This window comes from Fulmarus glacialis, unplaced genomic scaffold, assembly GCF_000690835.1.
Source record: "Fulmarus glacialis isolate BGI_N327 unplaced genomic scaffold, ASM69083v1 scaffold228, whole genome shotgun sequence".
NCBI classification, from domain to species: domain Eukaryota; kingdom Metazoa; phylum Chordata; class Aves; order Procellariiformes; family Procellariidae; genus Fulmarus; species Fulmarus glacialis.
This window is the reverse complement of record NW_009228724.1, coordinates 126,257-143,226: the sequence shown is the minus strand read 5'-3', so window position 1 is coordinate 143,226 and position 16,970 is coordinate 126,257. Positions and strand designations below refer to the sequence as shown.

Here is a 16,970-nt window from a genome sequence, read left to right as displayed (position 1 = left end):
CCTGCAGGGCTCTGCCTTCCCAGGACAGAGCTTGCTGAACTTCATAGGGAACCGTCGGCCTGTTTCTCCCCCCTTTCCACCTCCCTCTTAACAGCAGCCTGGTCCTTGAGTGTGTCGACAGGTTCCCCCCAGCTTGATGTCATCTGCAAACCTGGAACGTGTGCCCTCCATCCCCTCTTCCAGGTCACTGATAGAGATGTCAAAACCAGGATGGATAGCATGACACAGATACCAGAAGCTGCTCTTTGACCTTCCATGACCAGGCAAAGGTGATTTTGCAACTCCAACCATGCTTCTCAGTTACTTTGCCGAAATAATTTTTTCCCTATCCTTTGATACACATTGAAACAAATAATTTTTTCTGCAGGTCAGTTTTACCACTTTTTATCTTCTTGTCAGATGAAGCAAACAAAATGCTTACAGCCAGGTACCCACCTGAGTTTTATGAGATATATTTGGAACAATCTGTAGCAAAATAAACACTTCCAAATAGCTGCCTAAACTCCAGATTTTATTACTAAGTTTTGGCAAGCCTGCAGTAGAGCTCCACATCTACTTTAAGCCGTGTTCAACAGGAGGCAATCTGCAGCTGTTTTCTGGCTGTTACTCAGGAGTGTTTTGAAGCAGCTAAACTAAAAGGTTGTAATGTTCACCTACTAAATACATTTAAACAACTATGCTATAGATTTGCCAAGTTAAAGTTTGATTTAGAGATATTTCAGAATCTGTTTCAAAGTTAGAAATTAGCCAGTTATCCCACTATCTCCCTCTTAATTTCAAATCCATTCAATTTTAAAAGGATAAAATTAGAAGTATTTCTGTCAAAAATACTTTGTTGATATTTCCTGTAATTGCTCCCTTTGCTTTGTAATCTTCTCCCTTTTGCACTTTGCAGTGCACCAGGAAGTGGTCTTTCTGTACACCAGGCATCTTTTACAAAAATAGCTACTTACTCCTATCCTTTTTTCTTCCCGTAAAGAGACTTGGTCTCCTGTTCACCCTCATTCATCCACGCAGAAATCCTTCTATACCTTTCCTTTTCTATTTTGTCCTGTTTCTGAAAAAAAAAAAACAAGTGAATGGTAGGGACTTGTAACCTCCACGCAGGAGCTTGAATATGCACCTCATGTTAACAGGTTTAAAGGTTAGGTATCAAACCTGCACCAGCATACACGAAGGCAGCATTATCTTCAGGGTGACATTCTGTAGAAGTCTGGGGAAGATAGGAATTACAATCACAAATTATTTTTACTGTTTGCTCCATGGCATTTTTACGTCTTTTACTGTACAAAAGAAACGTACTTGTAATGCTGTAATAAAATTCTACCCCAAAAAATTATTGTGTAATGATCATTATTGTCACATCCTACTTGTCACACCTGTTCTCAGTATGTGCTAAGAAGTGCATCTCGTATTTTTTTCTTGAAAAATAAGAGCATGCCACATTTTATTCTTTAAAAGCTAGAAATGCTGTGGAAGACTGTTTCATGCCTTATCAACAGCACTATAAACCGAAAGTAATGTTTTAGAACTTGGGTGCCAAAAGGGTTGTATACATTCCAATGACAGGGTTATATTTTGCTGTCTTTTCCCAGTCAACCTTATTATTTGCCTTAGATTTTGCAGAAGTAAATGAGGCTAACATTTAGTCTGGATAATTTCTGTGACCGTTACACAAGACATAACAACATCAATGTTCTTGACTACTGGAATCAAAGTTGCATTTTTAGTTCTTGCAATTAGAAAGGGTTGTTACTAGAAATTCAGATATATTGGTAAAAATACAGGGTAGAAATATGTCTAGGGCTTCTGTTCAATTGCATTTCCGTTCTGTGTGCGTTATTTACACTGTGAAGCATTTATGAATGAATCCTTGATAATTTGTAATGTGTGAATTAAATATATCATTATTATTTTCTGAGATCAGATTAATTTATTTCATAGTACCATTAATGAATTTGTTTAAAGTCAATAAGCTCAATAAAAGTAATATTGTGTCAAATATTCAGATAACAGTTTAAAAGGTTTGAAAGATAAGTGTTGAACTAGACACATAAACAATTGGCAACACTGCTCAACTTTTTCATTAGTGCCTGGTCAGCCATTGAACTTCAAAGCGGAACCGGAGTCTGAAACGAGCATATTACTTTCCTGGACACCTCCACGCTCTGATACCATTTCCAGCTATGAATTGGTTTACAAAGACGGGGAGCATGGGGAGGAGGTAAGTGAAAAGACTATACAACTTTTAAGTACTCTTTAATAGTCAGACATAAAATGCTGCAATGGTTTAGAATTGATGGATTAGTAACTTTCTTTAGTACAAATGCCTTGATGTTTAAGTTTGTTAAACTCAGCCTAATGATAGGCTGAGAGTGTGTAAACAGCAGAAAATGCTGTCAATGATTACCAGCCAGTGGAACTTTGCTGTTGATCGCAACAAGTCATCTGCAGAAGTCACACCCAGTTTCAGACATTGATCATATCTCCCCAAGCCTGTTCCTCTACAAAGGCTTGGAAGCAGAAGTGTTTTGGGGCATGTTATGGACTCATTAAGATTTTTTGCACTTATACTTGGACTTTAAAATCTATTTTCAGCCTTAGAGAATTTTTGTTTCTCTTTGCCACCATTTAAGAGAGTTCTCAAGCTTCTCTAATCTTTCAATAATATTTGAGAAGAAAATAGGTTTTTTTCCTAAAGATAAAAACCTGCTACAGACTTTTTCTGTACCATTATTTCCTACAGAATTTTCAGTCTGAGGGCCTCTGTGGTGTTAGTACTGTAGACTTTAGAATAAACTGTTCTTCTGATACAGAAACCATGTGATATTGCCAGGTGTCCCAGACAAAAGAAAGAAGCCAGCAGTCTCAGAAGGCAGCAGGAGAGTGTCGGCCTCATTGATCTTTCCTGCATCATCAACTCCTTGCTGGTGCTTCAACTGAGCTTATGTTTATGGCAGCTTCACACATATACTGTGAATGCATAAACTTATTTTGTGGAAGGGGGCCAGATCCGTATTTCACCTCCAAATAGGATGCAGGCCCCTGCTTAATAAGCTACCCTTTGGAAGAATTTGCTTCTTAGTAATTTGAACACAAATTTAACTATGAGGTTAAACCCAAGATTACTCACATTATAAAACCCTGTAGTTCACTGTCACAAGAATTAACTATAGGTAAGGCTTTGTTCATGTGTTACTGCCTTTTATACTTTGTACACAGCTGTTACTTCCTCAAACAGTCAAACAATATTTCTGGCTCTGAGTTTCACCCATTAAGCTGTCAACTTTAAAAAATATTGTTCCTTAATGTGTGGTTGTCAAAAGTAATGTATTCTTTTTTGCTTTGGTTTAGTTTGGTTTTGTTCAGATATATTTTCTTGACTTTAAATTTTTCTCAATAGAGTTATCATCAGAGTATAAAAGCATTTCTTCTATAGAAAACATATGGAATTCAGAGTGTCTGAATATTAATCAAGACATCCTTTTATTACCTACCTTTAGCAACGGGTTTCCACTGAACCTACTACGTCTTATCGCCTGCAAGGCTTGAGGCCAAACAGCTTGTACTTATTCCGTCTAGCTGCACGTTCTCCACAAGGCCTGGGTGCTTCGACAGCAGAAATCTCAGCGAGAACCATGCAGTCAAGTAGGTGTCTTTCCTTGCTAACTTTATTCCCTTGTCTTGTATTTCTCAGAAAGATTAATCTCAGTAGCCCAGGGAGGCAGAAACAGAGAAAAAAGCAAAATCCAAATACAGACAAAATAAAAATACAGCATTCATGGTGCTTAATACAGCAAAAGTATGCTTAAAATGTGTTTCTTTGTGGGTGTATTGTGATCAACTTAATATATGAGTGGGTTTTATATAGTTTCAGAAAAAAACCTCTGTAAACCAGTGTCTAAGGAGACAATATTATGCTGTCAGAATAATATTTTATTTTATTTTATCATAGGATAAAATATTTTATCATGCAATAGATGTACATTAATAACAGTCCTCCACCTGTAAAATTATACCTGCTTAGTCTGCAGATTTCCTGTAATACTAAGTTGTTCCTGCAGCATCTCACTGAAGTACAAAAAATTTCTAGCGTGGGTCAGTTGAATATTTAAGGCTGTACCAAAAATTTCTTCATAACTGTTCTTCTATAGTAGCTAATCATTCTGATTTTAAGTTAGATTTTTCTAATCTAGGTTTTTTATGGTGTTCAGTCATTTTTACACCAGTAGGAAAATTGTTTTCTCACTGGATGCTTATGGAAACAGTGTCATGAAACTCATCACATTTGTCTGCAAATGAGATGAAAAATTTCTCAGGCATTTATATATACATTTTAAAATATTCAAATTAAGACTTAATTAAAAAAATCAGATATTCAAGGATGATGTCCAGAAGTGCTACTCTTGCCTGATAAGTTATGCTTTCCTGACAGTTTGCATTACACTGTATCATTTTAAAACTTAATGCAATTCTGTTTGTATTTGTTTCAAATTAAATGGCCTTTTCTTGAAGTAATATTATTCAAAACAGAAAATTCAGATTCTCAATTGACATGAGGCTTTTCAATTTGCAGTCATGACAGATGTGATTACACCATCATTCTTTGTTAGTGTTATGTATTAATAGTAATTAGTGTGACTGGAGATACAGTGCTGCAGACCTTTAACCAAAGCTAAATGTGCTTCTGAAGCATTTCTGAGGCATTTGGAATAAGCATAAAAGACAATTATATAACACAAGGCTAGTTTTAGCGGTACTGGCAAGGCACCTTTTAATTTTAGTAATCCAGAATCAGTAATTTGATGAAGAAAAAGGTATTTATTTATTCTGAATAGCTATTTATTCTAAATAGCTCTTCAGCTATTTAAAATGCTCATTTTCTTATATTGGCTGAAGATTGCTTAGACTGTGCATACAAAATAACCAGCTAGGGGTCAAGGTTGCGTGTTCCATATATAAGCACATTGCCATTTTTCCCTTCTTGAATATAAGAATATGTTATGCTTTTTTCAGCCTTATGTCTTCAGATAGTAGGAAAATCCAATTGATTTCAGTGGGCAGACCCTGGTTGTTTGCTGAAAAGATTGCAAAATCTTTTTTGCAAAAATTGTGAATTTTAAGGAAAAAGTATATGCATTAATAAAACTGGTTATACAAGTAGCCTACAGATTATCCTTAGTTACATAAATGCAATGTTTTACATTTTCACAGTATAATGGATTAAAAATTAATAAACTTCTGTGAGTTTATTAGTAATATTCACCAGAATACACTGTTGCCTTTCATCTTGGTTTCAGAGGAAGATGCTACAGGGATTTATTTCTTTACATATAAAATCCTTGAGGGACATTTTACTTGCATTTTACTTCCTACACAAGTTGATGGTAGAATGGGACCCACATGTTTTGAGTACTTGATTACTGAATTAGCCTAAAAAACCCACCCCGAATGTGATAATTCTCATCTGTCCCCCCATCCACCTCCTCCAGTTAGTTGAAATGCTAATACATTCCCTCCTGTTTTCCCTTCAAAAGAGCAGTGTACCACACTGAGTAAAAAGCCATTGATCCCTGTAGAAGAGCTGTGGGGAACTGAAAGATACATGTGTAAATGCAATAGGTCACAGCAGGGTCCTAGGCCTTCTCTGTTGCTTTAATTTTGTTTGATGTGCCTAGTATAAGTACCAGAAATCCATTTGTTTCTTTTTTCCCCTAAGAAATGGGAAGAAAATAGTAGGCCAAAAAAAAAAAAAAAAAAAAAAGCCAGAAAGATCTTGCATTTATGTTTTTCTTACAAGAGAGAAAGCAGAAATAGGAAAGGATTCCACATCCATTACTTCTGCCGGTGAATTTGAACTATGGGTCCTTTTTTGGTGCTCTGAATGATCTCAGTTAGTAAGCAAAGACTTTGCCAAGTCAAAGTGCATTTAAGCACATAAATGCATACCTAACTTTCAGCACTTGATTCGCCTCACTGAAGGCAATGGAATGACGTACATGCTTAAATGCTCTGAAGCCCAGAAAAGGTAAATATGCTAACAGACTCCATCAAGTACAAACCAGTAAAGGTGAGCACTTTTGCTCTGGAAGATTGGTACTGGTGACAAGAGATGAAACACAGTCAGAATCTCTCACCGTTCTGATGTGCTTGTGAACTCTCTTTGTAAAATGAATACCTGCTTTCTTGACACGTTGTTTGGGGGTAGATTTTTTTTTTTTTTTCCCTATAGAAGTTACCTACATTACTGGTAGGATTTAATTCTTTGCTAGCAAAGGTGTCTCCAAGAGGAGTTAAAAAAATAAAACTGACAGCTGATCTAGGGTAAGTACAAGTTACAGTCAGAATCAACAAGCCTGTCACTTTTTCCTGGTAGGTAAATCTTTGACTAAGACTTTCTTCGTCTTCTATTGACTGCATGCTCCTAGTATGTTGGCTGCAATAGATGTTTCAGTAAATGCTTTCCATTTAAACGTAATTTGCGGTTGACTTGTGCCAGGCAGACTCAGTTATAATAAAAACCTGAAAAAATAATAATTTGTTTATGAGAGTGGGGAGGCTACAAAAAATGGCAATTTACGGAGCAATTTCTAGCAATTATTGCAAGTTTTTAGGAGTTCTGTAAAAAGAGAATTTTTCTCAAAGAAAGTAAATGCACTTGAAGCGGATATGTCCAAATTTGTAAGTAAATACATGTCACACATCTTTTAAAATATTGTAGCTTGCACTAATTGCAATGATTATAAAAGTAGATCAGTAGTCATAGAAGTGTCACGTTTTTGTTTTATTTCAAGAAGAATTTTAATTACAGGTAGGTAATATTATTTTGAGGTTTCATTTTCATGTATTTCCCCTACATCCTTTTTCACCATTTAGTTGGTCTATTCATTTTCGGTTTCCTCATGTTAATAAGCCAAGGTGCATATGATTATCTGAAGCTTTGCTTTTTTAAGTTTCTACTTTTTTTGGTTTATTTTTTATTTTCATTTGATTGTCTTTTATTTATTTTTATTTTTTCTTTTGTTCATTTTTTTTCAATCACTCCTATCCTTTCACTCAAATCCTCCTTTAACCCACTACTGAAATTAGAGCCATCAGCTCCTCCTCAAGACATTAGTTGCACAAGCCCCAGCTCCACTAGCATTTTGGTAAGTTGGAAACCTCCACCGGTGGAAAAACAGAATGGCATTATCACTGAATATTCCATCAAGTACATTGGGATTGATGGAGAAGATGTCAAGCCCCATGAAATTTTGGGAATTTCCTCGGACAGTACCCAATACCTTTTGGAACAGCTGGAAAAATGGACTGAGTACCGGATCTCTGTGACTGCCCACACTGGTGTTGGACCTGGCCCAGAGAGCTTAGCAGTATTGATTCGGACAGATGAAGATGGTATGTTGCCTCCACTACATCAGTTTGCACCTCTATGACTCTGTCGATCTGCTGTCTTTTGTATAGCCTAACAGTATTTTTTTCTGCTCCTCTTTTTTCCCAAATTACAGATATTATCACCCTTTGAGGTTTTTAATCAAAGACTTGTCCTTTCTACACCATTTTTATATTTGGTATTTTTATTTTTTTTAACAGAAAGTACCTTTTTGTGAGTGACATGAATCTGCTGCCCCTTTAAGCCCATACATATCCTTCTTGCTCCTCCTTTAACATAAAAATAACTCTCAGGGAAAATCTTCCTGCCTTTTCCTTGATTTTACAGTCATTGTTATTTTTAAACACTTATGTCTATGAACTTTTTTTCAGGTTTTGTTTTTGGTTTTGTTTTTGTTTTTTTAACTGCTTTCTTGTTCCATGTTGTGCTTTTTGATTTGGTTTTTTTTGGGTTGGTTTTTTTTTTTTGAGTTTTGTTTTTGATCTTGGAAAACTGATGCTCCACACATTTTCTTTTCTTCCATGCTTGAAAGTGACAGAAGACAGCCCTATTATCAGCCTCCTTTTTATACTACTGAAAAAAAAATGAAAAAAAGAACTTAGCAAACAAAAATAAGGAAAACTTTTTTTGAAATCTTTTGTGTTTTTATTATTAGTAGTAGTAGTATTTCAATTATTAAAATATCTCTTTGTAATATAATGCTTTGAATCTCAAAGCATCTTCCTTGGCTTTTGTACATTTTTACATGTTTTTCTATTTCTCTAATACTCTTTTTTCTTCCATTTTTTGCATCAGTCATGTTTTTTGATCTTTTCACTGAAAGGTAGAGCAGATTGGTTGATCACTTTCATTTGTTGAACAATTTGTATTCTTCAAAGAAAACATAGTGAGTCTGCCCTTTTAAAAAGAAAGCAAAAGACATGGGTGGGGCAGGTGCGTGTAATTCTCTTCTGTCCAATGATGTTGTTCCAGTTCCTAGTGGTCCTCCTCGCAAAGTCGAGGTAGAGGCTGTCAACTCTACTGCTGTTAAAGTGTCATGGCGCTCGCCTGTACCCAATAAGCAGCATGGTCAGATCCGAGGATACCAGGTCCACTACGTGAGGATGGAAAATGGAGAGCCAAAGGGTCAGCCCATGCTGAAGGACATCATGCTGGCTGATGCACAGGTAATTAGGGCATTTTATGTTCTTTTCTAGGTCACAGTGAAAACATTTTGTGTACCAGAGAGCTATCCACAACTGCCTTTTTTTTTCTTTCTGTATTTCAGCCTACCAGCTAACATTTTTTATCTCTATTTAACAACTTTTCTTCAGAATACCTACATTTAAAGGTTCTTGGGCCAAACGTAGGCACCCTTTTCTGCATAGGTGTGCAACTAACTGTTAAGCTCTGTGATTCTGCTGACTCCCTTAAACCTGGAGACTTCACCCTATCCCTATGCTCTGAAGTTTTAAAGCATCAGGGAGATCTGAGCCAGGTCACAGTCAATGTAGCAAACTGTGCACTGCCTGATCCACCCACCTGGTATTTCTTTGTTTCGGTGGAGAACCTAGAATCATTAGAAGCCTGTGTTAGCCCATCATTACAGTGTTTCTGTCATTAGTGTGTATCCACCTCGCCACACGTTTCACAGGAAATGAATTTATTAGTGCAACTTGAGAAATCACCGAGGTATTTATACTTGTCGTTATTCATATCAATAACTGTGCAATAAAATGAGGAGCTTAGTTTAAATAGGTATCAGGTTACTTATACTGCAAAATTTCCCGTCTGTTTTATAAATTATGAGACATGATGAAAACAAAAGCCTGATCACATCAAGTTTAAAAAGCTTCTAAAAATAGGATTTTACTGATTGGGGTACACTAGTGCTCTGTAAAACTGAAGGTTCCCAAAGCTCCTGGTACTGGAGGAATCGTCCTACATTGAAACTGTTACCAAGTACACAGCTCTCACTGCTAGCTCTCAATTTATGGAATGACTGGAAATTATAAGAAATTATCAACCTAGCATACAGTAAAGAGATAAATTTGCCTCTTAAGCATTTTATTTTGGCTTCTTTTGTTTCTTCTTCCAGCCTTAGTTCTAAATTTCAGCTCTGCTGGTACCTTTTTTGAGAACAGGTCTCCTACACCTGCATTTTGCTAATGACCCTATTCTCAAAGTGTTGACTCTGTTCCTGGAGGTCTTTGTTGCAGTTTTGCCTGCCAGTCTGTCTGTCTATCTATCTAGATGTACTTACATCTTAGTACTATTTTGCAAAGCATAGTGTTCTTACAGCTTAAATTCAGTGGAGAGAAAGATGGAAACAGGTGGGGAATTGGGGAGGGAAAGGGAAAAGGGAGAGGAGATGGAAAAGGGTATGCTGCTGTGCTTTGGTTCTCCCATTCCTTGCACAGATTTTCAGTTTCAACCTCTGTGTGGTAGTAGTTTAAAATAATTCTAAACACTAGAAGGTCAGAAACGGAAGACTAGATGAGAGATTGGAGCCCAAATATCACAAAGGCAAAAGTCGTATTTCTTTTTTTGCCAAGTTTGGCTTTGACCTGCCTGTTTGCCATTGGTTCACTCTGGATAGTCACCTCCTTTCTCCTCCCGCCACTCCTTCCTGCCTGTCATACTTCTGTAACACATGTGATCAGGGCTTCTGCAGGTATCAAGACCTTGATGGTAAAAGATCAGTGTGGTTAGGTTTCAAGACTAAAAAAATCCTGCTATTAATTTAAATAAGGCATTCGATTAATTTAGTAAACCGAAGCATATAGCCTAGTAACGTGATTAAATAGACCAGGTAGCCTTTAATTCTGCCTTGGTAGCTTTTACTAATAGAATCTATTATAAAATATTACTGCATGGTACAAGAGGATTCATTACTTCTTTCATCATCTTTCAACGAAAGAGAAGTGGTTGTTTTTTAGGAAGAGTAGAAATGGAATTAAAAATGCCTGGCCTGATTTCATTAACCAAATAATATGTGATTCTAAACAATTTATTCAAGTTGTATATGATTTTCCCAGGCATCTTTCATATTTATTTTACTATTAAGAAGAAAACATTACCTCAACCAGGCTACAAATCTCTTCATTTCTTTTTTTTTTCCTTTCAACATTCGTTACTCTTAACCAGTGGGAATATGATGATACTACTGAACATGTGAGTAGTTTCTGACTGGCCAGAAAAACAGTGTGTGTTGGGTTCGGGACTTTTTTTTTTCCTTTTTGCTTGTTTGCTTTTATTTTTTGAGTTTTCTTCGATTTTCTTTTTTTTCATCATTTGCACAAACGCATGCTGCTAACATCAAAGGTTTATCCCTCATGGCAGTTTTTTTTTTTTTTTTTTTTCCCCCCAGGGAGAGTGGGGGTTACTGTTGCTTGCTTGTTCTGGGGTTTAGCATGATGCCAAAATGTGCAGAGTTGGTTTGTGTTTTCTTCTTTTTGGTGGCTGTCACTAACTTTGCCTCACAATTTCCTCTCTACAAGAAAGTGTTAGAAAAATAAAAAATGGTTCAGAGTTGCATAGCAATACTCAGATTTTTTTGTATTCATTTTAAGGTTAACTTTTTTTGTGTAGCTGAAAGTTGAAGTGAGTTGTGCTTTCTTTTTGGTAATTTGATAAATGTATTTTATATGCTATCAGGAAAGCCAAATGCCCTGTAGTGTTTATGCCTAAGTAATAGTGTTTGCTGTATCCAAATCACACTTCTAAAAAACAAAACTGCATGCAATCATATCTTTTACACCCTGAAGTACTGTTTGTTTTAGATGAGACTAATATCTTCATCACTGTTTAAATGGCAATTTTTTTTTTTTTTTTCTCCTTATAGAATTTTATTTTGTTAATATCATGTGCAGTTTCCTTAGGAAAGATGAGAAGTTTGTCTTACAGATTTTGGCCTTTAGGGTCAATTCAATTCTGAGATAGAGTCTAAGGAGGGGGTTTTTTTGTAGTTTTTTTTAATGTGTTTTTATTTTATTTGAGCTATTTTGCCCTCTCCTTCTGTTCATTACCTTGTTATTTCTATATTGCTAATAACTGACTAAATACAATGCCGAAATCTAATCACATCTGTACTAAGCTCATACCCACTATTGAAAAATCCATTTACTGTGGATGGTCTGACCCATAATTTTTATATTAACTTTTATCGTTGTTGCATCTGAAGGGTGTGTGATTGCACATTTGCTATTTATTCTAGACACATAAATATACCTTCTCTCTGGCAGCAGTGAAATTTAGTGTAAATCCATTCAGGCATGTGAAAATGCAAAGGAGTAGTCCAGTGGTTACAGACTGGAAGCTGATAAGTTGGGAGCTTCGGGCCAGTCAGTTGCCTCCAAATGCTGTCCTTTTTGCTTATAAAATTTATTTATATCATGAGTGTCAAGGCTTAAATTCCTCTGGCTGCCCTTATAGCATGACATAAATTTAATTCATTTCAGGTGGCTGGCCCTTCACCATCTTGTGTGTGTGTATACGTGTGTTTGCATGCACATGTGTAAAAAGATTCCACTTGGTTTGACATGTACAGTTTTATCTTCCTGCCGTTCACTTGTACAAGCTGAAGAGCTACTTGTTTTGGAGCTGCTGAATGTTTGAGGGCCATCAGTTTTATCCTCTGACCAGATTTTTAATGGTGTTTTAGGTAGTTCTTTTAGACCTGAAGAGTGAGTTGTTTCTAAAGTCCTTTGAGATATTTAGATGCGCAATCCAACCAGTGACACAGGTTGCAATGAAAGTGTTACGGAAGTAACAAGGCTTTCTTGTTCAGCTAAACCATCATTAGTTGCCAAGTGTGGTTACAAATGCAACTCTTGTCTTACTAGGTATTTTATAACTATATCAGTGATGTCCTGTAAACGACTAAGTTAAATGGAGTTTCTCATATCTACATATGCATGCATTTCACAGTATCAGTAGTATTCCTCAGGCAAAGTATTTCGGAGTGCTTTATTCACTGCTCACACCACTAAGCCTTTGGCCTTGTGCCTTAAGCTACCTGAGGCGTGCTATTTAGAAGTGTGCTGTCTTTTATTGCTTAAGTGAGTGAAACATCTTGCATTATGAATTATTTCACACAGAAGTCTGTTGGTGCTCTCAAATGCTTGCTATCACTGCCATTAGCACAAAAACGTGTGCACTGTATGTAATATACAGGGGTTGTCTGAAGGATTCCATGATCTCCTGAAAAACAATCTATTTTTAATAAATTGTTCTTGTTTTATTTCATCTTAGGAAATGATAATTTCTGGGCTTCAGCCTGAAACTACATACTCCTTCACTGTGACAGCCTATACAACAAAAGGTGATGGAGCACGCAGCAAGCCCAAACTCATATCTACTACTGGTGCAGGTAATACTCACATCCCATTAATCTCTGAATAAAACCTTTGACTTTTCCTGCTAGTGTTTGCTCCTACTATTTGGAAATCTCCTGTTGTGTAAAAAATGTTTATAGAACATAGAGTTTTCTGTTTCAGTATTTAGCCCTTCATTTATTTAGATAAAAATGGAACCAGTGTCCCCCTTTGACCCTTTCTCAGTTCAAGATGTGGTGAAAATGTAGTATTTAACTTCATACTTTCTAGCAGCTCTTCCGTTCTGATTGGTGTCTTCTTGGAGAGGAAAAAATAGAAATTCAGAGCTGAGAAGGATATCTGAAAAATGTGCAAAGGGCTTTCCTGATCTTTGTGAGAGCAGCAATGCTGCTGCCTGTGAGTAAGAACATTGAAAGAACCTATCTGTATGACAGTCACAACTTACCTCAGAAGAAGATTATTAAAGCAGGGAATTAGAAAACGGAATCAAAGTCCAGCCAGTGAAACTCTGAAACCCATATTGTTTCAGTGGCAATTTGAGGCATAAGTTCAAAACACACCATGCCATTGTGTTCAGTCTGCATTTGATCACAGGTGGTACTAGATGGTGGGTATCTGACTGCATGACCAATTCAGCTGTTTCAGTTAGCACTGATGGGATGAACTGAATTGCTTTTAGATGAGGAACAAGGTTTTTTAAATTTAATGGTTCACTGTGGCACAGCTTAACCAAATGATGCCACCACAGCCTTAGTGTGGTGTTCACCTACAGGAGTTCACAGCGTGTAGGTGTTCATTTTCTGGGTTTTGTAGTGTAGCCATTAAGGATATTCCATTACAATCACATGGAAACCTTTGTAGCACCATTACAAGCTCTCTTAATAACAATGTATTTTTTATGCTAGTATATAAAGTCCAAAAAGCATATGTATTTGTATTTATACTGATTGACTCAATTTTTAAAACAATCACTGAATGTAAAGCACATCTTGTACTAATATCAGAAACATCTCTATTCTTGTCTCATCAGCTTCTTTGGAAAAATCTCAGTCTTTGTGGCTAGATATACCATACAGTTTCATTTCAAATTTTAGGGCATCTTCTAGTCATTACTCTTGACTGATGCTGAAATTTACCCTCCAACTTCATATCTTTCCTGAATTCTTATGGTCTGGGAAAAAAAGGGATATATACTTCTAGCTTACATTTGGACTTGATTTAAGAAAAAAGATACTTGATCCATTATTCTTTTTAAAGTTCAGTTCCCAATTTAAAGAAACACAATTACATAGCTTATGATTTGATTAGTTTCCAGACATAAACATAGGCTATGCAAACCTGCTTGCAAAACTTAAAGCTTCTGTGCATTTAGTCCTTATTGACTATTCAAGTTTCACTCTTCCAAGATCTCTGATGCTTCTACTTTAGAAAGACTAACAAATCCCATGTCCCATAAAACCCTGAGTGTCTGAAACACAATTGAGAATCAGAGGCATGCCTATAAATGTAATACATATTACATTGTTCTTGCTGTTTGCTTCATCCAGCAACAAGTAATGTTTGCTCCTGGTCACAAGGATAACAGCTAGTTACCATTTTGCTCCTTCATACCTTCCAGGTTGTATGAACACCTCTTCATTTGCTATTACAGCTTGCCGTGGTTGAACTCTTTTTGTAAGGAAAATTCATATGCAGGTTTCTGAAAAAGGAGACAATAAATACAGTCAGTACCAAGAGTTTCCAGCTCACTGTCTTTCTATGAGAATACATCAGGCAGGTGAAGGAATGATGCATTAATACCAGGGGCTTGTAGGTCTGAAATACACCCTCCTATTCTCTGAGAGTTTCAACTTGATTTTTTTTCCTAAAAAGGTGCTATTCAAATACTACGATAAAGCACATGAAGGGTCTGACTTTCTAGTCTAATTCTTAAAGGTTTAAGTCAGGTGCAGCTGTATTAGAATGAGATTATATCCATAAGAGATATGAAAGGAGAATAAAGGTCTAAATGTTTACTGGGGAAGCTTTCTATTCATAAGTTATTCAGATGATAAGTAACTATTCAGCTGTGTCCAGTTAGTGATACAAAAGCATCATTTACATTTTTAGACGGGAAAGATTCACCAAATGTAAGTGAGCCTACAGTATGGTAACTGCAGTTATTAGTGAAGTCACCGAATGTGGTTAATATTTTCACCCCAGAGTGTATTTTTGTCTTTCATTGTTTCCTTTTCTAGTTTTTGAAATCAGATGGAAGAAAAAATGCTACTGTCACAGTATTTGAAAATTTTAAATTACTTGGGGCTGAAGTTACAAAATATGTGATTAACAAGACTGCTAAAAATTAAGACTTACTAGTTAGTTATACCATGCAATTTTTATAGAGAATTTAATCAGGCCTTTAATTTCTGGGTCGTAGGAGTTGAAGAATCTCATAGCACAACATCTTGTCCATTATTTGGAATTTACTTTCTGTGCTGGACAGCACTCTTGAAATACAGATTTCAACTAAGAGGAGAAAATTTACAAGATGGTGGTGTACTGTATAGCAGCTAACAGAAACAAATTACTTCGGGTAATTTGGCAAAGGCAGCTTGCATGAGCTTCTACTAGTAATGACATGCCATTACAAGTGTTTCATGTAATGACTGTTGCAAAGGGGCGTGTGAGGGACATCTTGCTATGTGGTAACGGATGTAGTCTTCACTAGATCAGGGAATATATTTTTTCATGGGCAATTTCACTTCATTTGGGCTCATGGCAAATTCAGGTATTATTATCAGAAGAAGTTTCCAAACAGAACTATTCCATGATGCTACTGTATATAGCACTGCACAGAATCCTGCCATTTGTCCTACAAGACTGTAATATTCACAAGTGATCACACTAAAAGAAAATGTTAACTGAAAGCTCTCTGGGAATAAAAAGAGAGAGAGAAAAACATTTTCTTTATCAATAGTTGCGTGTTAACAAAAAGGAAATTAATACACTTTACAAAATCAGATAGGCTCCATATTAAAAAAAAAGTCACCATTGTTATTTACCATTTTAATCACAGGGTATTTTATTGGGTAAGTAAGCTTTATTAGTTCCGCTGTTCTGATCAAGAGCAAGTAGTAATTTCTGTCTTTCTCTGTAGTTACCACAAAGGTTAAAAAATAGTTCTAACTGCGAGATCTGCCACAAGAAAAAAACGCAATTTATCACAAAACTAATTTAGTGACACATTCCAGCAGTCCCTCCTCTACAAAGCTGAAGGAGCTATTATTCTATTTGTGTGGACTCTTCTTCTCTTTCATATGCTCCATTGGTTTCAGTAATAGTTATAATGTAGAGAAAAATATGTCCTGCAAAAGGCCTTCACAGCCTTTTCTTTGTTCCATAAAAGCTCGTAATAATCAATGAGGAAAAGTCAAAGTCAGAACTAGTCAGAAAGATATTCTGTATACAGCAGAAAGTGTAGGAGAAAACTTACAAAATTCCTGGGAATAATACTTGGCACGTGAACTAGACATTTAAAAGGGAGGATATTTGGAAAATTTATCTAAAACTAGCTATAATTTCTACGCAATTAGAAGCATTGTCATAACTTACGACAGATATAATGAGGAAAGAGCTTATTAAATGCAGAATTTTCTTCAAGCCATGCCATTCCTCCCTCCTTATTCCTAATTCATTATGGAATGGTAGTCAGAACTTCTGACAATAAGAATCTGATTTCCTGGGTGCCTGAGAACTGAAGATAAGTAATAAAATCCATTGAAGTGTTTAAATACAGGAACCAGAGCTCACAGTGCAGCAGTTACATTCACATGGGAAGGCTTTGAATGTGGATGGAACTAATTAGCTGTCATGAAAGACTATGTTATCATGGCACTACTACTCCCAAAACTATTCTAGTCTCTTGACCTGTCAGGCATTGGTACACAATGAACACCAAATTTCTAACTAGTTATGGATATGCTTTGTTATCAAATGAGTCATTGTAATAGAAACAGACTACTTTGAAATAGAAATATTAATGAAAATATAAATGAAATATATATGTATGTAAATGAATATGGATAAATGAATAAATAAAAATAAATGTATAAATTAAATAGAAACCGTAAATGAGAGCAATTGATATCAGGACTCCAAAAATGTACACTGTATAAGTTGTATAATGGGATTTCCCCCTCGATTAGGGCTAATTCAATCCTCTGCTATGAATGTCCTCACCACACTTACAGTCTGAACTTCTCTGAAAGATAAATCATCAGTTT

The 16,970-nt window shown here is 36.1% G+C and overlaps 1 protein-coding gene across 1 annotated transcript in view; it reads left to right on the top strand.

The window, feature by feature from the left end:
• The window catches only part of LOC104080973 (receptor-type tyrosine-protein phosphatase delta-like), a gene marked incomplete at its 5' end in the record, with an annotated part of 132,459 nt that overhangs the window by 8,381 nt on the left and 107,108 nt on the right, over positions 1-16,970 (top strand). The window contains 6 exon segments of the mRNA XM_009583548.1: positions 2,091-2,224; positions 3,504-3,648; positions 7,090-7,395; positions 8,363-8,556; positions 10,517-10,543; positions 12,623-12,740. Coding sequence (XP_009581843.1) covers positions 2,091-2,224; positions 3,504-3,648; positions 7,090-7,395; positions 8,363-8,556; positions 10,517-10,543; positions 12,623-12,740 — 924 coding nt within the window.